We start from the raw sequence: 24,828 nt of genomic DNA, 5'->3' as shown, positions 1-24,828 counted from the left end.
ATTCCAGGGATGAGGGACTTTCGTTATGTGGATAGACTGGAGAGCTGGGTTTGTTCTCCTTGGAACTCAGAAGGTTGAGAGGAGATTTGATAGAGGTATTCAAAATCATGAAGGGTCTAGACAGAGTAGATAGAGAGAAACTGTTCCCATTGGCGGAAGGGTCAAGAACCAGAAGCCATAGATTTAAGATGATTGGCAAAAGAACCAAAAGTGACATGAGGAAAAACTTTTTTACACAGCGAGTGGTTAGGATCTGGAATCTAACCAGAGGGGGTGGTGGAGGCAGATTCAATCATGGCCTTCAAAAGGGAACTGGATAGATACTTGAAAGGAAAAAAATTGCAGGGCTATGGAGATAGGGCGGGGAAGTGGAACTAGCTGGATTGCCTCTTGCATAGAGCCGGCCTGGACTCGATGGGCCAAACGGCCTCCTTCCGTGCTGTAACCTTTCTATGATTCTATGAAATCATCTTCTTAAACCTCTCTCCCCAGTCCCCTCCACCCTCACCTCCACAAAAATTGCGAGGAGCTCATGGACTTCTTTGTCACTAATATTGAGACCATCCGTTTAGCTGCCTCTGCCACTTTCCTCCCTTCCCCTAGCCTACCAAGCCAAACCTCCCCTAAAGACTCCCCCGGCCCTAGCCAAGAATTCGCACCTTTTTCTAGTTTCTCTCCTATCTCCCGATATGCCCTCTCCAAGCTCATCTTAACCATGAGACCCACATCCTGCTCCCTTGACCCTATTCCCACCAAACTGCTGACTACCCAACTGCCCTTCTTGGCCCCCATGTTAGCTGATATTGTTAACGGTTCCCTCTCCTCAGGTACTGTCCCCTTCCCTATCAGATCTGCCATCATCACCCCCCCTTTCAAAAAACCCACCTTCGACCACTTTGTCCTTGCAAACTATCCCCCCATCTCCAACGTTACTTTCCTCTCCAAAGTCCTTGAATATGTTATCGCCTCCCAAATCCGTGCCCATCTTTCCCGCAACTCCATGTTTGAATCCCTCCAATCAAGTTTAGCTATCCAGTCGTAGCCAGAGAATCACCTGTAATGGCTTCTCTTCCTGCTCCCACACTGTTACCTCTGGAGTCCCCCAAGGATCTATCCTTGGCCCCCTCCCATTTCTCATCTACATGCTGCCCCTCAGCGACATCATCCAAAAATGTCAGATTCCACATGTACGTTGGCGACACCCAGCTCTACCTCACCACCACCTCTCTCGATCCCTCCACTGTCTCTCATTTGTCACTCTGCTTGTCCGACTGGATGAGCAAAAATTTCCTTCAACTAAATATTGGTCCCAGCTGCAAGCTCCGTTCCTTAGCCACCGACTCCATTTCTCTCTAAGGCTGAACCAGACCATTCACAATCTTGGCGTCCTACTTGACCCTGAGATGAGCTTCCGACCACATTTCCCCTCCATCACCAAGACCACTTACTTCCACCTCCATAGCATTGCTCATCTCCACCCCTGCCTCAGCACATCTGCTGCTGAAATCTTCATCCATGCCTTTGTTACCTCTAGACTTGACTATTCCAGTGCTCTCCTGGCCGGCCTCCCATCTTCCATCATCCATAAACTTGAGCTCATCCAAAACTCTATCCTAACTCGCACCAAGTGCCGTTCACCCATCACCCCTGTGCTCACTGACCTATGTTGGCTCCTGGTCCCGGAACTCCTCGCTTTTAAAATTCTCATCCTTGTTTTCAAATTCCTCCATGGCCTCGCCCCTCCCTATCTCTGCAACCTCCTCCAGCCCTACAAACCTTCGAGATTTCTGTGCTCCTCCAATTCTGGCCTCTTGTGCATCCCCGATTTTAATTGCTCCACCATTGGTGGCCGTGCCTTCAGTTGCCTCGGCCCTAAGCTGTGGAATTCCCTCCCATACCTCTCCACCTCTCTCTCTTCCTTTAAGGTGCTCCTTAAAACTACCTCTTTGACCAAGCTTTTGGTCACCTATTCTTATATCTCATGTGGCTCGGTATCAAATTTTGTTTGAAAATCGCTCCTGTGAAAAGCCTTGGGCCGTTTTACTATGTTAAAGGCACTATATAAATGCAAGTTGTCGTTGTTGTTAAATGATGGAACACAAAATCCCCGTTGAAGAATAGGCTGTTGGAGACATGAGAAACAATGGAGGCAAGTAAGACTGGTTCTCAGTAAAGGGAGGGCGATCCTGGATCAAAGATTTTTCACAACTCACCGTGTAAAGAAATCCCTCCTAAATTCTTTATTTGATCTGCTAGTGGCTATTGTATATTTATGCCCCCATGTTAACGTTGTCAGTGAATGGGTTAAAATTAACCTGTGGTTGATATAAGGAGTACATGAATTGTTCTCATGCTGCGTACATGAAGGAAAAGCACTGAGACTAGATAAGCTGAGACTGGAGCATGACAGCAGCTAGCAATTTTGTGCCAAACAGGTCATGTGATATACTGCAGAACTAGACAGAACTGGTTTAAGTCAAGTTTAGACAAAGGGATAGCACATGGTGGTACAGTTACATCAAATCATATATCCAAAGTAGGTGTGCTTTAGTGAAAGATATAAATATGTGATGGAGCCATGCATTATTTGTTACTCAAGGCTAAGAACCACCTTGGATAGAAGCAGGTCTTAGTCTCTGATGGGTATCTTACTTGTGAGTATTTAGATGCATTACTTGCTTGTAATAATCTTTTAATGTTCAATAAATCTCTAAAGTTAATCTATCTCATGTCCAAGCCTGTTATTATACAGGGCTATATTGAAAGTCCTAACAGTTCTGGATCCATTAGAAAGCTGATAGGTATGTGGATTGTTTTTATATAATATAATAACATTTACATAACACCATGTCACATTGAGACACCTTAAGTACATTCCATAAGAAATGATTTATATGTCTGGTTTTGCAAATTATTCTGTTGTTTCTCTGTTGTTTTCAAATGGAAGATACTGACATAGAATAAAAAGAGGAAAATTATTACTTTGCCCAGCACTATTCTTCCTTATCCGAGTGAGCAGAAAATTCATCCAGAAATGTTAAAAAGATAAAAATCAGTGTCCGTTCCCTCTCCTCCCTTGTGGCATTTTAGACTATTAAAGATGCTAAATAAGTGCTGTTTATTGTTGTTACTCCAACAAAGATCAAGATGTTTCTCAAATTCTTTAAAAAATGCTTCACTTCTGACTTACTTGAAGATTAAGCAAACTGTTGGCCAGGGGCTGCAGTAACCTGAGATTCCCAGCTGCTGACACACAGGCAAGAGCAATTTTTGAACTGAAGTAACCTGAGTTCAGTTGCTGGCCTGAGCTGGCTGGAACCAGTTTGAATTAGCTAAGTTTTGTGAAAGACAAAGGAGATGTGATAAGACACAAGTCCTTATTTAGAAAAGGAGTAATGAGGTAATGCTGTCCTTGGGACAGAGCCAATGAGGAGAAGACACAAACTAGGCGAGCAAGCCTAAACCAAAGGGAGAAAGACAGCACAGCTTGAAGAGATAAGATTCGGAATAAGAATGAAGAATCTGGGGCGTGGAGCCAGAGCGAAGACTCCGGAGACCAACCATCGCGGAAGTGGAAGAACGTACGTCAGGGACGTAGAGACAACGTCGAAAGAGAGAACGGAAAGCCTGGCCAGCGTCAGCTCTCCTTTTCGGGTATTATCCTTTATAGTCTGTGACCACTCAGGGAGTGTCAGAGAAATCTAGTAGGTGTGCGTTTAGATCCTAGTTTGGGTATAAAACTGTATAACCTGGTGCAAACTGCATGTCTATATCTAACCAGACGTATTAGCTATATGTATATGATCTAACGGCGTGAATAAAGTGAATTGAGAGTTAAGAGAGAATTGACTCTTCTTTTTGTACTAAGCCAATAACCGTAACCGGTGACCTCCGGTCAACAAAACTAAAGCTTTTATTCTTTTTAGGCTTTCACAAAGTAAACATACCTCTTCGTTTCCAACAGAATCTTCTGTTTGTTTGCCCTTCTTCTTTTTCTTCTTTCGTTTTGATTTCCCACTGCCAGCAGGGTTCACCTGAGATTTTTCTTCTTCCTCTTCAGACACCTAGACAATGGAAAAAATGCCAACACAGGGAAGTCACTGGATTTGCTTTTTAATTACTGGTCTCTCCCTCACATTAGATGTATGGAGGGTGATTTTAAACCCCAAGAACGGGTGAGTTGGGGGTGGGTGGGAGTTGAAAATAGTTGTTTTTTTGGGTCACAACCGCAAAATTTTCAGACTTTGCATTCCCAGTGGAAGCCTGTACTTTTAGGCCCCGACGTTAAACCCAGAAATAAAGCCGGGTTGCGATTGCAACCCAAAAAACAACTATTTTCAACTCCCACCTGCCCTCAACCCACCCGTTCTTGGGGTTTAAAATCAGCCCCATCACTTTTGGGGGCATTCTTCGATGTTAAAGGTGCTAAAGCTTAAAGAGACTAGGCTAACACTTCAGTGCAGTACTGAGGGAGTGCTGCGCTGTCGGTGGTGCCGTCTTTCAGATGAGATGTTAAACCCCTCAGGTGGACGTAAAAGATGTTATGGAACTATTTCGAAGAATAGCAAGGGAATTCTCCCTTTGTCCTGGCCAATATTTATCCCTCAACCAACATTGCTAGAATAGAATATCTGGTCATTTATCTCACTGCTGTTTGTGGGATCTTGCTGTGCGGAAATTGGCTGTCATGTTTCCCAACATTACAACAGTGACTACACTTCAAAGATACGTGATTGGCTGTACAGAGGTTTGGGACTTCCTTGGTCATGAAAGTTTCTATATAAAAGCAAATTCTTTCTTTAAAAATGTACTTATGTCATCAATGCGAATTCCAGGGCTGTACTTTTATAATAGCCAATATTAAATTTGGTTAAAAAAAATTAGTCAGAAGGCTTAGAGTAAACGATACAAGCTAAATATTTTCAAAACATCAATCTGCACTATGCTATGCATAGCTCAGTCACATGCTGTCTGCTGTTTTTTTTTTATTCGTTCATGGGATGTGGGCGTCGCTGGTGAGGCCAGCATTTATTGCCCATCCCTAATTGCCCTTGAGAAGGTGGTGTTGAGCCGCTGCAGTCCGTGTGGTGACGGTTCTCCCACAGTGCTGTTAGGAAGGGAGTTCCAGGATTTTGACCCAGCGACGATGAAGGAACGGCGATATATTTCCAAGTCGTGTGTGACTTGGAGGGGAGCGTGCAGGTGGTGTTGTTCCCATGTACCTGCTGCTCTTGTCCTTCTAGGTGGTAGAGGTCGTGGGTTTGGGAGGTGCTGTCGAAGAAGCCTTGGCGAGTTGCTGCAGTGCATCCTGTGGATGGTACACACTGCAGCCACTGTGGGCCAGTGGTGAAGGGAGTGAATGTTTAGGGTGGTGGATGGGGTGCCAATCAAGCGGGCTGCTGTGAAGTATTCCAACTTACTTCCAGTTAAAAAGCCTAAGGTGTTAGAATTGAGTTGGAACACAAATCAAAAGCGTATTTTTGAATCATATTGTAGGACACGTTAAGAAATCCTGAATCTTTTCATTAGCAGTTCTGTTTAGGTAGTACCTTTTCATTATTACCTTCTGCTTCTCTTTCTCTATATCCTGGGCTGTTAAGGTTTCCTCCCCTGTCCAGTTGCCCCATTCCTCTGTCGGTGGGCTCCAATCTGAGTTAAGGTCAACTGCAAAGGGGTCATCTGTAAAACATAGGGATATCATGTTAACATATTCATGAATTTTTCTGTAATTCACTATAAAAACGATCTGAGAATATTGGAGGCCCATCATAGGTGTCCACTTCGGGGACAGGGGAAATAATTACACCACCAATGTTGAAATTAGGCACCCCCAATAACATGAAATGACCTCCTTAGGGCCTAGGCTTTGTCTCAGTGGAGGTGTGGAACTTGTTGCCGCCCAGTACCTGTCTGGCTTGGTTTGGGCTGGGAAGGGTCAGATGTGGTCATGTGGCCAATGCTCTATTTCTGTTCGTTGTGATACCTTTTATTGTCAGTAATTCTTCAGGGTTTGACTATTTAAATTTGTTAGGCCTGTTTTATGCGTTTGGTTCCTTACAAATCCTAAATCCACCAATGAAGGAGTAACGCTGAGAACAGGCCTGCCAAATCCAAAGTGGATTACTCCCAGTGCCGCCCGCTAATGAGTATAGGAATAGTAGGATAAGACAGGTAAATGCGTGGCTGGAGAAATGGTGCAGGAGGGAGGGCTTCAGATTCCTGGGGCATTGGGACAAGTTCTGGGGCAGGATGGATCTGTTTAAGATGGACGGGTTGCGCATCAACAGAGCTGGGACCAATGTCCTCGCAGGGAGGTTAACTGTGCTGTGGGGGAGAGTTTAAACTAATTTAGCAGGAGGTTGGGCACCAGGAGGAAACATTAGAGAGGAGAAACAAGGTGCAAAGAGGACTGGAAGAGACAAATAGCACTAGAGTAAAGAATAGCTCAGAAATAGGAGGGATCAGACAGGGGGCAAATGCGAGGCAAACTAAGATGAGTTTGGAGTGCGTGTGTGCAAATGCTCGTAGTGTGGTAAATAAAGTTGGTGAGCTAGCAGGCTCAAGTCGCCACACAGGATTATGATATAGTGCCAAAAACAGAAACCTGGCTCAAAGAAGGGGAGGATTGGGTACTTAATATTCCTGGCTACAAGGTATTCAGGAAAGATAGGGAAGGAAAGAAAGGAGGGGGGTGGTGGCAGTATTGATCAAAGAAACTATTATAGCACTGGAAAGGAATGATGTAGTTGAGGGGTCAAAGACAGAATCTATCTTGTTAGAATTAAGGAACAATAAAGAAGCTATTACGCTACTGGGAGTATGCTATAGGCCACCAAATAGTGGGAAGGAGATAGGGGAGAACATTTGCAGGCAAATTGCAGAAAGATGCACGAACTATAGAGTAGTGATAATGGGGGACTTCAATTATCCCAATAGAGACTGCGACAGTAACAGTGTAAGGGACAAAGAGGGGGAGGAATTCCTGAAATGTATATAAGAGAACTTTCTGGAACAGTGTGTTTCCAGCCCGATGAGGAAGGAAACAGTGCTGGATCTAGTTCTGGGAAATGAAGTGGGGCAGGTGGAACATATTTTAGTGGGGGAGCATTTGGGGAACAGTGATCTTAATATCATTAGGTTTAGAATAATTATGGAAAAGGACAAGGAACAATCAAATGTGAAAATACTTAACTGGAGGAGGGCTCATTTCAGTGAGTTAAAAAGGGATCTTGCACTGGCAGGCAAAACAGTGGGAGGCCTTAAGGGAGAGTTGGTTCAGGTACAGAGTAGATACATTGCTACGAGGGGGAATAGAAGGGCATCCATAGCTAGAGCTCCCTGGATGACTAATGATATAGAGATTAAAATGAAACAGAAAAAGGAGGCTTTTGACAAATGTAAGGTTCATAATACAGTAGAGAACCAGGCTGGATACAGAAAATATAGAGGAGATCTAAAAAAGGGAATAAGAGGGGCAAAGAAAGAGTGTAAGAATAGATTAGCAGCTAACATGAAAGGGAACCCAGAAGTCTTTTATAAACATATTAATAGTAAAAGGATAGTCTATGGAAGGGTGGGACCGATTAGGGATAAAAAAGGGGATCTTCTTGTGGAAGCAGAGGGTAAACAGCTGCCAGGACATAAGGAGGGCAGACAGAAGTGCCCGACAATCTTGGATGGAGTTTGCTGTTCACTACAAAAGGGGCAAAACTCTGGCGTGTCTGGGCCCCATCCTGTTATCCGACCCCTCAGTACAATTCCGCCAGGTTTGCGTGAAAGTGATCTTGCAATTTCTCCGCTCCAGCCTCTGCTTCTGTTCATATGCTGGAGTCCAGCTCTCAGTAGAATATGGAAGTGTCATCTGAAAAATAGTTTCATGCACTCTCCTCACATCCCATGATCCATCTCTCCTACTCCACAGTAGTTTCCATATGGTCTCTTAGCTGTCAGCTAAAGAACTGTGTTTCTTTCTCAATATTCCTGCTCATTGGACATACAATTTCCCATGATTATAAACCCACCTACCTCATCATCAATGTTCACTTTCCTTAGTTTTCCATCATCTTTCTCTGCTCACTCATGTACCACTGGCATCACCTTGGTCTTTGGGAAGCCAATGTTGATTCCCACTTCTTTAATTCAACACTCAGCTACTTTAGCATAATCATGGTGATAATTAAGGATCCAGCAAGAATGCCATCATCAGTATATTTTGGGTCATTTCAAAGGTTCTAACCACAAGGCTTACTGCTTAAAGTACCTCTACTTCCTTCTGCCTTGCTTATGAATTGCTCCAATGATAATGTTGATTGAAAGAAAGAAAAAGGAAAGACTTGCATTTACATAGAGCCTTTCACAACCTTGGACATCCCAAAGTGCTTCACAACCAATGAAGTACTTTTGAAGTGTAATCAATTGTAATGTAGGAAGATAGGTTTGATCAGCCACAGAGTGACGAGAGGGGAGCACTGTACATTTGTCTATAAGGAACTGACGGTAACAAGATGACGAGGGCGGAAAATAGTGCCCGGGTCTAAATGACGTCATTTGACTCCTACTTTCATGTACTCGTGAAGCTCTTGCTTGTTTCAGACAGGAGCTCTGGCCGTTAGGATTCATATCCACCTGAAATTAGAACTGCATGTGAAAGCAGTGGTCAGTGGGTGGGACCAGCAGCTGCTTTATTTTTAGGCTGCTACCACCCTGTTTTTGAGCGCAAACAAGATAGTATTGAGACAACAATCAGTTGCCTGATCAATGATGCAATTTATATTATTATATTATTATTCAATGGCCAAAGCAGAACACTGCACTTTTTTGGATTGTAGTGTACTGTATACATCAGGAAGTGTTTAGTGCAATACTCTATCATGCAAATATGAAGTTGTAATTTTATCAGGAAATCTGGTTTAAAGTGACATGTTTATTCTTTGTATTAAAAAATTGTGTTCCCCAAGATGAGGAATGCCATTTCTGGGGAATGGATCACCTTTCTACTTTTTGCAATTGGTGTAAGCATCAAGTACTGAATTCAGGTACAGCACAATCATATGCACAATTAAGTTTCTTCTGCTCTACCAACAATGTGCCTTACACCCAGCCATGGTTAAGCATTCCTACAGAACCAGCGTGAACTTTTCCACTCCCCAGTCACCCTGTTGATTTTTTTGAATGAGATTGTCAGCTTGTGCTCAATTGTGAGCTGTTCTGTGGTGTGGGCTTCCAAACCCTTAGGAGCTCAACCACAACTGTCCAATCTCATTTAAGGTAGGACCATTACAAATGGTGGTAAAAGGAGACTTTCATCATATCAGTCAGGGCTGGACATGAGCCTGGGTCCCATCGGTGGAAAGATATGAGGGTAATTATCACTTTGGGTGTGGCTGGAAAACTGGTGGTAACAGACTAGCCGCCCGTTTTACATCCCATCCGATTTGTCTTTCCATTGACTTCAATGTCTGGTGTGTTTTGATTGGTTGTACCAACTGAAATGAAGGTAAAGGGTTCACATGAATGCAAAGGAGAGGGTGAATCAAGTGATTCAGAGTTGTTGCACCACCTAGTGGTTCCTTAAGGTGCTGGCTGAATGAAAACAGTCATTATTTACTGATTTGGATTTCAAATAAAAACTTCAGCTTTCACTTCACCCTCTTTACAGCATACTTCATCGTGGGTGGACAGGCAAATGGCCTGCTTCTAGAGGTCTGCCAATGCTGCTTCATAATTGGCCACTAAGAGGTACAGGAGAACAGATTGAAATGACTTTCCTTCTGATTTATCTCCCTCGCTACGAGGAAGCACCCAGATTCAATTTAGCACTATTCCATGACTAAAACTATTAACTTATCATGCAGGGAACTCCACTGTGCCACTAAATGCCATTGAGCCAATTAGTGAAAAAAAGTTCAATATCTGATTAGATGCCATTTATGCATTTATTAAAATAGAGTTTTAATGTACTACCAAAGCAGTCAGTGTTTACGATCGCTTAAATGTCAGTTGGTGTAGTTTCTTAATATTACTTAATATTGAAAGGCACCAAAAGCCTGAAGAAAATGCTTTATCAAGTTCTGGGAAAAAAAATCACATAAAACATATTCATGTTATTGAGCTAAACAGTAAGGGGCCGAAATCCTGCAGTCCTTCCAGTACACTCCCGCCGTAACTCCAGCAAGAGTCCGGTGGAGGGGCCACAAATTAGACCCGGGACTCGGATAAGCCAGGTCCTGGACTTCCCCTGCATTGGAGCATATGCTGTCAATCTCCCTTATATTAACCAACTATTGAAAGTGCATCACTCTAATTACAATTAAAAAGAAACAGAAGATGACATGTCAGAAAGTAGTGGGTGGGTGACACCTAGCTTGGGTCTTAAAAGCCTGAGGATTGCAGCTGGAAGGGGAGGCTGAGGGAGGTTAAGTGTTCCACAGTTTTGAGGTCCTTGGGAAAGAATGAGTTAGAGTAGGAAACTGTATAATCAGTATTGATTTCAATAAAATGAGGATGCAGTGAGGAGAGACAGCAAATATGACTGAAAATCTTCAACTTGGCAGGAACAAGAGACAAATGTTTAGAGGAGCACAAGCCATAATAAAATGGAGACAAGATTGCAACAGAGATACAGGTTGAAGCTATTTCTTGCAGCCAGTCCAGGAGTGCGAGAGAAGCACCATCTTCCATTTTCAGTTCACCACCTTTTGTAAGTCAGTAACCCAATCACAAGATTTGCTGAGAGCGACTGTCAGAATGTTAAAAACCAAAGCATTCAATTCAAATGGGCATATTGGTATGTGAACCTGGTAACAAATAATTTGTGAAGTTGGACATTATTTTCACAAGAACTAAGACATTTGCTTTCAACTCTGTCCATAGCAACAGGCAGGCACTTTATCAAATTGTGTTATAATGCACATCATAAAGATAAGCTACGGTATTTTCCAATATGTCAATTTAAAATGTAAAAGTTGTTAGCTCCTTTACTGACTACATTAGGACTCTCATAGTGCAATAAATTTACGCTGGAAAAAGGATTTAAATAATGAGGCTCCCCTACCTAGTCCAAGCCATGCTTCATCAATTGTATGAGATGACAGTGAGGCACTCAAGTGACACCTGGACGGACTATCTTGAGATGAAGTATTGTCTGGGGTAACTTAAGGCAAAAAGAACATTTTTGTCAAACCAATTCACAATGTCCTCAAACGATAAGCTTGTAATATACCTCATAACACACGTAATGATGCCATCTCCATGTGCTAATTTACACATTTCATGAAGACAGTATCCAGTACCTCAGTTTGAAATAAATGACGTGAGGGAAAAAAGTATCACAAAATCCGTAATTTCGTTGATAAAGCTTCCACTGAAAATTAACATTTTCATTTCACCGTTTGTCATTTTAATTACTTACCTAATGTGATATAAATAGAATACATAATGTGGAGCCATGTAATATGATATATAATTACAGCTGTGGGGGTGGGTGTACTTTGGGGCAGAACCAGGACTGTTGGCTCTCTGTCCCATTGATAACTGTATGTGAAACTGCACTGGCTGCCTTCTTAAATCCTCATGGCAATGGCTGCTTTTACAAAACTGCAGCATGACGCACGTAAAAGTTTTGCAATCTTACATGTCTTGGAAGCCATTGTCAGGAGGATGCATTGTAAATCTTTCCCTTTCTCTTCCTTCGGGTTCTTACCAAGATGCGGAGGTCAGACAAAGCAGCGTCAGGTACTTTGCAGCATGTTGTGTACAGCACTTTATCTGCTCCAAGCACCAGCTCAGATACCAGCACCCTGGAGACTGTAGTTAGTGAGTTTGAAGAAGGGGCACTGGATAAATCACAAGTCACCAAGTGCGGAGCAAGATTTTGCTTTACAGCAGATAGTGGTCACTTTGGAGACTTTGGCTGGACTGTAGAGCAGGACCCCCCCACCTGAGCGATCCAGAATACGGAATCGTTGCTTAAGCATCCCTGTGGAGTGTTCCACAGTAATTTGGGAGGTGGCATGGCCTCATTGTAGCTGTGCCCTGCTGCTGTGTGCTGCTCTTCCAACTGGGACCATCAGCCATGGCTACAAATGGTATTTCTGGTCTCCATTCATTCACTCAGGATTGTCAAATAATATAAGCACAAGGGATTGCTGTAGAATGAATGCATGGTGGCTGCTCCCTGGATAATGGGCACTAGTGTGCAGGACCACATTTTTGTGGCCCTGTTAAAAGAAGCAAGGGAGGAAATTGCGGAGGCTCTCTCCATCATTTTCCAATTTTCACTAGATACAGACGTGGTGCCGGAGGATTGGAGGATTGCTAACGTTGTACCATTGTTTAAAAAGGGAGCGAGGGATAGACCGAGTAATTACAGGCCAGTCAGGTAACCTCGGTGGTAGGCAAATTATTGGAAACAATTCTGAGGGACAGGATAAACCGTCACTCAGAAAGGCACAGAGTAATCAAGGACAGTCAGCATGGATTTGTTAAGGGTAGGTCGTGACTGACTAACTTGATTGAGTTTTTTGAGGAGGTAACAAGGAGGGTCGATGAGAGTAGTGCATTTGATGTAGTCTACATGGATTTTAGCAAGGCTTTTGACAAGGTCCCACATGGCAGACTGGTCGAAAAAGTACAAGCCCATGGGATCCAAGGGAGAGTGGCAAGTTGGATCCAAAATTGGCTCAGTGGCAGGGAGCAAAGGGTAATGGTCGATGGGTGTTTTTGTGACTGGTAGGCCGTTTCCAGTGGGGTTCCACAGGACTCAGTACTAGGCCCCTTGCTTTTGTGATACATATTAATGATTTGGACTTAAATGTAGGAGGCATGATTAAGAAGTTTGCAGATGATACAAAAATTGGCCGTGTGGTTGATAGTGAGGAAGAAAGCTGTGGACTGCAGGAAGATATCAATGGACTGGTCAGGTGGGCAGAAAAGTGCAAATGGAATTCAATCCGGAGAAGTGTGAGGTAATGCATTTAGGGAGGGCAAACAAGGCAAGGGAGGATACTGAAAGGTGTGGAGGAAGTGAGGGACCTTGGAGTGCATGTCCACAGATCCCTGAAGGTAGCAGGACAGGTAGATAAGGTAGTTAAGAAGGCATATGGAATGCATTCCTTTATTAGCCGAGGCACAGAATATAAGAACAGGGAGGTTATGCTGGAACTGTATAAAACACTGGTTAGGCCACAGCTTGAGTACTGTGCACAATTCTGGTCACCACATCACAAGAAGGATGTAATTGCACTAGAGAGGGTACAGAGGAGATTTACGAGGATGTTGCCAGGACTGGAGAATTTTAGCTATGAGGAAAGATTGGATAGGCGGGGGTTGTTCTCTTTGGAACAGAGGAGGCTAAGGGGTGATTTAATTGAGGTGTACAAAATTATGAGGGGCCTAGATAGAGTGGATAGGAAGGACCTATTTCCCTTAGCAGAGAGGTCAATAACCAGAGGGCACAGATTTAAAGTGATTGGTAGAAAATTAGAGGGGAGCTGAGGAAAAGTTTTTTCACCCAAAAGGTGGTGGGAGTCTGGAACTCACTGGCTGAAAGGGTGGTAGAGGCAGAAACCCTCAACTCATTTAAAAAGTACCTGGATGTGCACCTGAAGTGCCGTGACCTACAAGGCTACGGACCAAGTGCTGGAAAGTGGGATTAGGCTGGGGGCTCATTTTCGGCCGTCACGGACACGTTGGGCCGAATGACCTCTTTTTGCGCCGTAAATTTTCTATGTATTCTATGAAACCACCTACCCTGACTGATTATATCATTTCCTGACCATGTGTGCATTTGGGGTGACACGTGGAGTCTTGATGGCCACATGGGTTCTTTCTATTATGCCCTGGACTCTTGGGATGCCTGCAGGTGGTAAAAATTTTGGGCCCAATGCAGTTGATGTCTCCTTTACAGTGGGAAAGTGATAAAGGTGCTTCCTTTGGCAAACATGATACCAGTCACTTGCTTTATACAGGAATGAACTGCAGACTGGCATATCCGGGAGATGTCCCCTGGAATTTCCTGGAACAATCCTGCTGCATAGAAGCTTAATGCCATAGTGATCTTCACAGCTGTAGAAAGAACCATCCCAGTCCTTAAAGTTGTCTGCAAATCAGCCTGCAGCAGCTAGTGTAGTTTGGTCACTGCCTCTTCGGTGAAGTTAAGGCACTGAAGAGAAGTGTCCAGTGATTTATCAAGGTAGGAGTGACTTGGTGTGTAAGCATGTGGTACTTGGGTAGTAATGGAATATACCCTTTGAGGTAATAACAGAAAATGCTGGAAAAGCTCAGCATGTCAGGCAGCATCTGTAGAGAAAGAAACAGAGTTAACGTTTCAGGTCGAAGACCTTTCGTCAGAACTGGAAGATGTTAAAGAGTTAACAGATTTTAAGCAAGTTCGGAGCCAGGGAAAGGGAGTGTGGGGGGGGGAGGGGAGGAAAGTACAAAAGGGAAGGTTTGTGATAGGGTAGAGGGCAAGAGTGATTAAATGACAAAAGGAATGATGGTGCAAGGCAAGGAGGGTGGTAATGGGACAGGTTAAGAAACAAAAGATGGGTCTAGGGGAGCTGTAAATGGCAACAGTGGAACCATTAACCAGTAGCTGCAGTGCCACAAAAAAAAGTGGGAGCAGTGGTTATGATCTGAAGTTATTGAAATCAATGTTGAGTCCGGAAAATTGTAAAGTGCCTAATCGAAAGATGAGGTGCTGTTCCTCAAGCTTCCGTTGAGCTTCATTGGAACAGTGTAAGAGGCTAAGGACAGAGAGGTCAGAGTGGGAATGGGACAGGGAATTAAAATGGCAAGTGACCGGCAGGTCAGGGTCACGCTTGCGGACTGAGCGGAGGTGTTGAGCAAAGCGATCATCCAATCTGCGTTTGGTCTCCCCAATGTAGAGGAGACCACACTGTGAGCAGCAAATACAATGTATTAAATTGAAAGAAGTACAAATAAATTGCTGTTTCACCTGGAAGGAGTGTTTGGGGCCCTGGACGGTGGGAAAGGAGGAGGTGAAAGGGCAACTGTTAACTCTTTAACATCTTCCAGTTCTGAAGAAAGGTCTTCGAGCTGAAATATTAACTCTGTTTCTTTCTCTACAGATGCTGCCTGACTTGCTGAGCTTTTCCAGCATTTTTTGTTTTTATTTCAGATTGCCAGTATCTGCAATATTTTGCTTTTGATACCCTTTGAGGTATTGTTGGGCCTGAAGATGTGCCCTCATCAATTGGTCTTCCTCATCCAATTCATCCAAGCACTATGGCAACAGCCAAAGAGATTTCCATCCACCAACTTTGTTAGCTGCAACGTGTACTGCAGCAGTAATTGGCAACTCTCCAGGAAAATGTGTCTTATCAAACTGGAACCTTCCACAAAAAAGCAAAATTTAGAGAGAAATAAAAGTATACAAGATGTTCAATGCACAAGATGAAAAATGCTCACTTTATCCAATGAAACTATAGCAACCTTGGTTTATGAGGTAGTCCAAAGCAGGCCAGGCCTGTTTTTCTGTCAAGCAACAATAGAGCCATATAGGTTTACAGCATAGAAAAAGGCCATTGGCCAGTTGCATTTGTGCCAGCTATTTGCTAAAGCAATACAAAACTAATCCCACACACCCCATAGCTCTCTACCTTCCTCCTATTCGAATATTTTTTCATTTTTTCCTTAAAGGATGCAATGGTCTCTGCCTCAACCACTTCCTATGGCAAAGCACTCAGTGTTCCATTTAATCCTCTATGTAAAGAAGTTCCTCCTAATTTCTCTCCTTACTTTCTTAGTGACAACTTTAAATTGTTGATCCCTCATTGCTGATTCTCCAACCAGAGGAAATAGTCTTTTCCTATTTACTCTATCACTACCCCTTCATGATTTTAAAAACATTTATTAAATCTCCTCTTAGCCTTCTCTGTTCTAGTGAAAATAGTTCCAGTATGTCAAGTCTTTCCTCATAACTATAGTTTTTCATCCCTGGAATCATCCTGGTGAACCTACATTGCACATTCTTTATGGCTTTAATGTCCTTTCTATGATGGGTCACCTAAAACTGCACATAGTACTCTAACAGTGGCGTAGCCAATGTTCTGTATAAATTCATCATTTCTTCCTTACTCTTGTACTCTATGCCCCTATTTATAAAACCAAAAATGCTGTTGGCCTTTTTATGACTTTGTCTACCTTCACTTTCAGAGAATTATGTATTTGAATCCCCAGGTCTTGCTGTTCATCTAAATCCTTCAGTGTCTTTCCATTGAACAAATACTCTCATTCCTTGTTTTTTTCCCCAAAAGATTTTATGTGGAGATACTAGAGAAGCTGGGATTGTTCTCCTTAGAGCAGAGAAGGTTAAGGGGAGATTTAATAGCGGTGTTCAAAATTATGAGGGGTTTTAATAGAGTAGATAGGGAGAAACTGTTTCCACTGCAGGAGGGTCAGTAACCAGAGAACACAGAGTTAAGATAATTGGCAAACAATCCAGGAAGGAAATTAGGAGAATTTTTTTTATGCAGCGAGTTGTTACGATCTGGAATGCACTGCCTGAAAGGATGGTAAAAACAGATTCAATGCTAACTTTCAAAAGGGAATTGGACATATACTTGAAAAGGAGAAATTTGCAGGGCTATGGGGAAAGATCAGGGGAGTGGGACTAATTCTCAATTGCCCTTCTCAAGGGCAATTAGGGATGGGCAATAAATGCTGGCCTCGCCAGTGATGCCCACATCCCATGAACGAATAAAAAAAAAATTGGATAACTCTTTCAAAGAGCCGGCACAGACATGATGGGCTGAATGGCCTCCTTCTGTCCTGTATGATTCTATAAGATATTACCTTGCACTTATACACATTAAATTACATCAACCTGAATTAGCATTCCTGAAGTCTTTCACAGCTGTCCTTGCTGTTTGCTAAACCCTCTACTTTTGTGTCATCAAAAAATTGCAAGGTTGTGCTCCCTATGCCCAAGTCAAAATCATTTATATATACCAAGAACAAAAATGGACCCAGCACTGACCCCTGGGGTACACCACTTCCAAAACTTCTCCAATCTGAGTGACACCCATTTACCCTATCTCTTTGTTTCCTGTCTGTTAGACCTTTTTCTATCAATGTTGCAAAATTTCCTCTTGTACCATATATCTGAATTATTCTAACAAACCTCTGGATAAGACACCTTGCTGAACGCCTTCTGAGAATTCATACACACTACATCTATTGACTTGTGCCCATTTTATATGGGCAAAGTGCATGCTGGGGAAGAGCCTTGTCCAGACTGGTGAAATTCAACGTAGAACCCAATTTAAATCATTTGCATATAGAAACGTGAGTTTTGCTTGGTAGTACTGATTGTTTGCTCCATCCAAAACTTCATATTGGAAAATTGGGCCCACAAAGTTGGGGCCCAATTTTTCAATCCAAGCTTACCACCAGCAAGGCTCCGTGCTACGTGTGGAGCCTCGGAAAATGGAGGCTATGTGAACTTAGTAAATTCACGTGATCGGTTATTAAAAACAACTGGTATTGTGTGTGGTGCTGTGTGGTATTCTGTGTGGTGAAAAGTCCTCTGTGAAATCCTGCATCACATGGCACTTCTTTAATACAGCAATCTATGACAACAAACAGTAAGGCTGCTGTTGATGCTATTTATTAAAAATATCAAAAATCCATTATCCTCTCAGCTTATGGCATAATTTAAACTCCTCAAGTGTATTATTGTTCTATGATTACTGGCTGCCATTCAGCATCCTCTATTTATAAAGCAGTTCGATGTAGCTCACTGCTGGCAATGAAATGAACGGAAAGTAGCATGTGGACGGGAGAATTCTCTGCCACTTACTTGCTTCAGGAGGATCAGGAGAGGCTCCAAAGGTCACAGGAGGGCTTTGTACACCTGCCTTGTTGTCCCATGTTCCTAAACACAAATCAGCAAGATCAATTCATGACAAAGCAACAAAACAGTTGCTTCTCAAATCACCGGGTTCGAGTTGCAAACCACAGATTACAATGTCATTTTGTGTAGGAGGACTCCAATTGTTCCGATACACTGGGAGTGGAATATGAGTGCTTATAAAAGGACTGATTCCCCAAATCAAGCATTTCCAGCATGTAGCATTACTTGCAGAAATTGCTGATTGGGAAATCATGGATTAGCAGCTCATTATTAAATCAGAGTTGCACCACTCCTTCATTTTCCCAACCAGCTCTCACTGCGAGCGTAGTTTCATGCCGAGAATGCCCCATCAGGGAAATCAGCCCTTTAAAATTTGTGAGATTCAGTGATTCCACATTTCAAGATCTGAAGTTTCAAGTTTGCAACAAAATTCTTGTTTGTAAACAAGCTGCCTGCTTAGCTCTTCTCAAGATATCATTAGAGTGTATGTCTCCTATATATACATTAATACAATTAGTTTGGAAAGTTTTTAACACTGCAATGTTGATGTAGAAGCTGCCACATGAAATCACATAATATTCTCAGCCAAACCTACTTGTACACGACTCCCACACTCCTAAAACCTTGCAGATAAGCAGATGTGCAAAGTCCATTTCTATAAATGTTGACAGTATCTGCCCATGCTCTTTAAAGTTTTCTATAGTACTATAGAGGGTCAAATAGCACTAAAGAAGAGTTCAGAAACAGGAGGGATCAGACAGGGGGCAAATGCGAGCAGACTAAGATAACTTTGGAGTGCATGTGCGTAGATACACGTGGCGTGGTAAATAAGGTTGGTGAGCTGCAGGCTCTAGTAGCCAAATGGGACTATGATATGGTGCCAATAACAGAGACCTGGCTCAAAGAAGGGGAGGATTGGGCACCTAATATTTCTGGCTACAATCTATTCAGGAAAGCTAAGGAAGGAAAGAAAGGAGGTGGGGTGGCAGTATTAATCAGAGAAACTATTATAGCACTGGAAAGGAATTATATAGCTGAGGGGGTCAAAGACAGAATCTATTTGGTTAGAATTAAGGAAGAATAGAGAAGATATTATGCTACTGGATCTAGTTCTGGGGAATGAAGTGGAGCAAGTGGAGCATGTTTCAGTGGGGGAGCATTTGGGGAACTCTGATCATAATATCATTAGGTTTAGAATAGTTATGGAAAAGGACAGGAACAATCAAATGTGAAAATATTAAACTGGAGGAGGGCTAATTTCAGTGAGTTAAAAAGTGATCTTGCCCAGGTGGATTGGAATCAAAAATTGGCAGGCAAAACAGTAATTGAACAATGGGAGGCCTTCAAGAAGGAAATGGTTTGGGTATATTATAGGCACATTTCTATGAGGGGGAAAGAAAGGACATCCAAAGCTAGAGTTCCCTGGATGACTAAAGATATAGAGATTAAAATGAAACATAAAGGAGGCTTATGACAAATGTAAGGTTCATAATACAGTAGAGAATCAGGCTGAATATAGGAAGTACAGAGGAGATCTAAAAAAAGGTATACGAGGGGCAAAGAGAGAGTATGAGAATAGATTAGTGGCTAACAGAAAAGGGAATCCATAAGTCTTTTATAATCATATAAATAGTAAAAGGGTAGTCAAAGGAAGGGTGGGACCGATTGGGGATAAGAAAGGAGATCTTCTTGTGGAGGCAGAGGACATGACTGAGGTAAGAAATGAATACTTCGCATCCATCTTCACTAGAGAAGAGGATGCTGCCATTGTAACAGTAAAGGAGCGATACAGGATAGGATAAAAATAGATAAAGAGGAGGTACTTAAAAGATTGGCAGTACTCAAAGTAGAAAAGTCACCTGGTCCAGATGGGATGCATCCTAGGTTACTGAGGGAAGTAAGGGTGGAAATTGTGGAGGCTCGGGCCACAATCTCCCAATCCTCCTTAGATATGGGGACAGTGCCGGATTACTGAAGGATTGCAAATGTCACACCCTTGTTTAGAACAGGGCTGAGGGATAAACCTGGCAATTACAGGCCGGTCAGCCTAACTTCGGTGGTGGGGTCATTTTTAGAGATAATAATCCGGGACAAAATTAATTGGCACTTGGAAAAGAATGGGCTAATAAATGAAAGTCAGCACGGATTTGTTAAAAGAAAATCATGTTTCATAGAATCATAGAAGGTTACAGCAGGATGGAGGCCATTCTGCCCATCGAGTCCGCGCCAGCTCTATTAGCATAAGCAATCCATCTAGTCCCATTGCCCCGTCCTATCCCTGTAGTCCTGCACATTTTTTCGTTTCAAGTACTCATCCAGTTCCCTTTTGAAGGCCATGATTGAATCTGCCTTCACCACTCCCTCGGGCAGTGCATTCCAGATCCTAACCACTCACTGTGTAAAAAAGATTTTCCTCATATCACCTTTGGTTCTTTTGCCAATCACCTTAAATCTATGCCCTCTGGTTCTTGACCCTTCCGCCAATGGGAACAGTTTCTCTCTATCCATTCTGTCTAGACCCTTCATGATTTTGAACATCTCTATCAAATATCCTCTCAACCTTCTCTGTTCCAAGAAGAACAACCCCAGCTTCTCCAGTCTATCCGCCTAATTTAAGTCCCTCATCCCTGGAATCATTCTAGTAAATCTCTTCTGCACCCTCTTTAAGGCCTTCACATCCTTCCTAAAGTACGGTGCCCAGGACTGGACACAATACTCCAGTTGTGGTCGAACCAGTGTTTTATAAAGGTTCATCATGACTTCCTTGCTTTTGTACTCTATGCCTCTATTTATAAAGCCCAGGAGCCTGTATGCTTTTTTAACCGCTTTCTCAACCTGCCCTGCCACCTTCAACAATTTATGCACATAAACCCCCATATCCCTTTGTTCCTTCACCCCTTTTAGAATTGTGCTCTCTAGTTTATATTGCCTCGCCTCATTTTTCCTACCGAAATGTATTACCTTGCATTTTTCTGCGTTAAACTTTGTCTGCTACGTGTTCACCCATGCCACCAGAGTGTCTATATCCTCTTGAAGTCTATCACTATCCTCCTCACTATTGACTACCCTTCCAAGTTTTGTGCTATCCGCAAATTTTGAAATTGTGCCTTGTAGTCCCAAGTCCAAGTCATTAATATATATCAAGAAAAGCAGTGGTCCCAGCACCAAACCCTGGGGAACACCACTGCACACCTCCCTCCAGTACGAAAAACAACCGTTCACCACTACTCTCTGTTTCCTGTCATTTAGCCAATTCTGTATCCATGTTGCTGTTGTCCCCTTTATTCCATGGGCTGCAATCTAATAGCAAGCCTACCATGTGCTACTTTATCAAACGATTTTTGAAAATCCACATTCACCACATCAACTGCATTGCCCTCATCTACCCTCTCTGTTACCTCTTCAAAAAACTCTATCAAGTTTGACTAACTTGACTGAGTTCTTTGATGAAGCAACGAAGAGGGTTGATGAGGGTAGTGCGGTTGATGTTCTGTATATGGACTTTCAAAAGGCATTTGATAAAATACCAAATAATAGACTTGTTAGCAAAATGAAAGCCATAGGGTTAAAGGGACAGTGGCAGCGTGGATACACAATTGGCTAAGGGACAGAAAGCAGAGAGTAGTGGTGAACGGTTGTTTTTCAGACTGGAGGGAAGTATGCAGTGGTGTTCCCCAGGGGTCAGTATTAGGACCACTGCTCTTTTTGATATATGACAATGACCTGGACTTGGGTATAGAGGGTATAATTTCAAACTTTACAGACGACACAAAACTTGGAAATGTAGTAAACAATGTGGAGGACAGTAACAGACATCAGGGGACATAGACAGACTGGTGAAACGGGCAGACACATGGCAGATGAAATTTAACGCAGAGAAGTGTGAAGTGATACATTTTGGTAGGAAGAATGAGGAGAGGCAATATTAACTAAATGGTACAATTTTAAAGGGGGTGCAGGAACAGAGAGACCTGTGGGTGCACATACACAAATCTTTGAAGGTGGCAGGATAAGCTGAGAAGGCTGTTAAAAAAGCATTTCGGATCCTAGGCTTTATAATAGAGGCATAGAGTACAAAAGCAAGGAAGTTATGTTAAACCTTTATAAAACACTGGTTAGGCCTCAGCTGGAGTACTGTCTTGAATTCTGGGCACAAGACTTTAGGAAGGATGTCAAGGCCTTAGAGAGGATGCAGAAGAGATTTACTAGAATGGTACCAGGGATGAGGGACTTCAGTCATCTGGCGAGACTGGAGAAACTGGGGTTATTCTCCTTAGAACAGAGAAGGTTAAGGGGAGATTTGATAGAGTCATGTACGGTTTTGATAGAGTAAATAAGGAGAAACTGTCACCAATAGCAGAACGGTCGGTAACCAGAAGACAAAGATTTATGGTGATCGGTAAAAAAGCCAGAGCCGACATGAGAAAACATTTTTTTACACAGTGAGTTGTAATGATCTGGAATGCACTGCCTGAAAGGGTGGTGGAAGCAGATTCAATAGTAACTTTCAAAAGGGAATTGGATAAATACTTGAAGAGAAAAAAATTACAAGGCTATGGGGAAAGAGCAGGGAAATGGGACTAATTGGATAGCCCTTTCAAAGAGCCTTCACAGGCACGATGGGCTGAATGGCCTCCTCCTGTGTTGTACCTACAATGATAATATTAAAGAAAAACTTCACCTACTTTAGAAAGCAGGGGTAGCAGCATCTTTGCATAATACATCTCTAACTATACAACTCCCAGCTTCCCTTAGAATTTCTCTTCTTCCCCAGCTTCCCCCACTCTCACTTGTGTTTTCTCCCTTTCCTCTCTACCCTTCTTCTCCAAATTTTGGCTTCTTTTGTTGCCCAGCTAGGTCTCCTTTACCTGCCTCCTTTCTCTCATCCATTCTTTCTCACAAATCCCAACTTCTGCACAAAATTCCAACAGCAGATACTGACAAATTAGAAAGTGATATAAACAATTCCTCTTGAAAGCTTCTCAGAAAAAGAAACTAGGATGAAAATCCTTTGGTCACTTTTTTTTTGGTAGGCAAATAGACCATCGGGTTTAACAGGCCAAAAAGAAATTATGTATTTAATGGAACAATTACTGCACACATCACTATCCAACAATGGCAGAAGACTGAATCAACAACTTGCATTTATATAATACCTTTAACAAAATAAAACATCCCAAGGCAGGTGAATTTTGTCCTTACTAAAGTCACTGCTTGGCATTGAATATATTTCTGTCCCATCCTGAGGCAGCCATCGGACTGTCTGACAGTCCCCAGGCCACAGTAGTGGCATCTCCTGCTCTCCCTCTTTGTAAAGTACCAGCTAGGTTGGTTTTGTCAGTGGCAGCCCCATGTCAGGTTTAACATGGGTTTGGTAAATTCCTCTCAGTGCTCCAACAATGTGCTTTAACTCCAACCTCAGAGGTTTCATTGCACCCAGTGTAAGATTTCCACTTTCAATCCACCTACGGACAATTTATTGTTGAATTATAGATAGTTTTGTGCATGGGGAATCATACTAACAAGGAACGGTATTGAGACTGCCTATACTTATCTCACTTAGGCTCCTAATCCCCAGCACAAGGAGGAGACTTTTGTCACATCAGTTTATACTGCCTGTCTGGGCTGTATTTTAATCAACTGCATCATCCAGTCCCTAGCTCTTACTGCATTTACAAACAACTTTAAGGATACTGACCTATGTTGGCAAAGATGTCCTGCTCGACAGAATCTACAGTATCCCAGTCAACCCCACTGCTGCTCAAGTCCTTAGCCATTACTCCCCAGCCTGAGGTAGCCATTGGTCTGTCTGAGAGTCCCCAGGCCACATCTCCTCCCCCTGTAAACTGCCAACCGCTGGCTTTGTCAGTTGCCTCATTCCAGCCGGACACTGTATCACCTAGAAAAGCAGGTGGAGTGTTCCACGTAATGATCTCTGGAAAAAATGAAAAGACAGTAGCAGGTTAAATATCATCTATTATAGAACCTGCAACATTTTTCAGTCTCTTTTACAGTTATTTATAAATCACAATTATTCACAATTCAGTTCAAGGCACAGATGTATAATTTCAAAAAATATTGTTTTTGCAGTGCATATCAAATTGTGAATGAGTGAACTTAATGCCAACATGTAAATATTCCAGGTAAATCTGAGATACTACAGAGCTACACATTTTCCATCATCGCCAACGCTGATATTGACTGGATCCTTTTCCTGGAAAGCAACAGTAAAAGAAGTGTTCTCAGAACAATTCTTTTATATAGCTTCGAGAGGTGCAAACCTGCTGCATGTTTGTGCTTTCACTTCATGTCTGACTAACTATTAAAAATCTCATACCTCAGATATGCCCAGTGTTGACAGATCTGCTCACTTTCTGCTTCATGGTCATTAAAAAAAAACCTCTTGGATTAGTTTTATCGCACAAGATGATGGGAGTACAAAAAATGTGGGTTTCTGCCTTCAAAATTAGAACAACCTTGGCAGGGTATTTAAGAGTATTTAAACTTTCGAGCTGATTTAGGGTCTTTGCCAGTTTAAAAACATTGTATGACCTACCACATTGGGAAAATGGAAAACTTCTGAGCGACCACAAATGAGGGAAGTGTGTGTAAGAAAGGAGAGAGAAACCAGGAAACTACAGACCTGTCAGTTTAACATCAGTTGTTAGGAAGTTACTGGGCTCTATCATCAGGGACAGAATGACTGAGCATTTGAACAAGCCTGAGTTGATCAAAGAGAGTCAGCATGGATTTGTGAATGGTAGGTCATATCTGACTAATTTAGTTGAATTTTTTGAGGTCACTAACATGGTGGACAGGGGAATGTCTATGGATGTTGTCTAAATGGACTTCCAGAAGGCATTTGATAAGGTTCTAGCAAAAATAAATGCAGACTAACTAGGAACCATATTGAGACTACCCAAAGTTATCTCACTTGGACTCCTAATCCCCAG

At 42.6% G+C, this 24,828-nt stretch overlaps 1 protein-coding gene across 1 annotated transcript in view; it reads right to left on the bottom strand.

Annotated features, from left to right (window-relative positions):
• LOC137321744 (protein LYRIC-like) overlaps window positions 1-24,828 on the bottom strand; it is an 87,730-nt gene that overhangs the window by 16,099 nt on the left and 46,803 nt on the right. Inside the window, exons 5-9 of the mRNA XM_067984347.1 lie at window positions 23,574-23,810; window positions 17,822-17,896; window positions 11,054-11,152; window positions 5,564-5,679; window positions 3,948-4,064 (exon numbers count right to left, since the gene is read on the bottom strand). Coding sequence (XP_067840448.1) covers window positions 3,948-4,064; window positions 5,564-5,679; window positions 11,054-11,152; window positions 17,822-17,896; window positions 23,574-23,810 — 644 coding nt within the window. The remainder of the gene's footprint in view (window positions 1-3,947; window positions 4,065-5,563; window positions 5,680-11,053; window positions 11,153-17,821; window positions 17,897-23,573; window positions 23,811-24,828) is intronic.

Source organism: Heptranchias perlo, chromosome 5 (genome assembly GCF_035084215.1).
Source record: "Heptranchias perlo isolate sHepPer1 chromosome 5, sHepPer1.hap1, whole genome shotgun sequence".
NCBI classification, from domain to species: domain Eukaryota; kingdom Metazoa; phylum Chordata; class Chondrichthyes; order Hexanchiformes; family Hexanchidae; genus Heptranchias; species Heptranchias perlo.
Note: the sequence above shows the minus strand (reverse complement) of the source record. Positions and strands in the feature narration are given on the sequence as shown.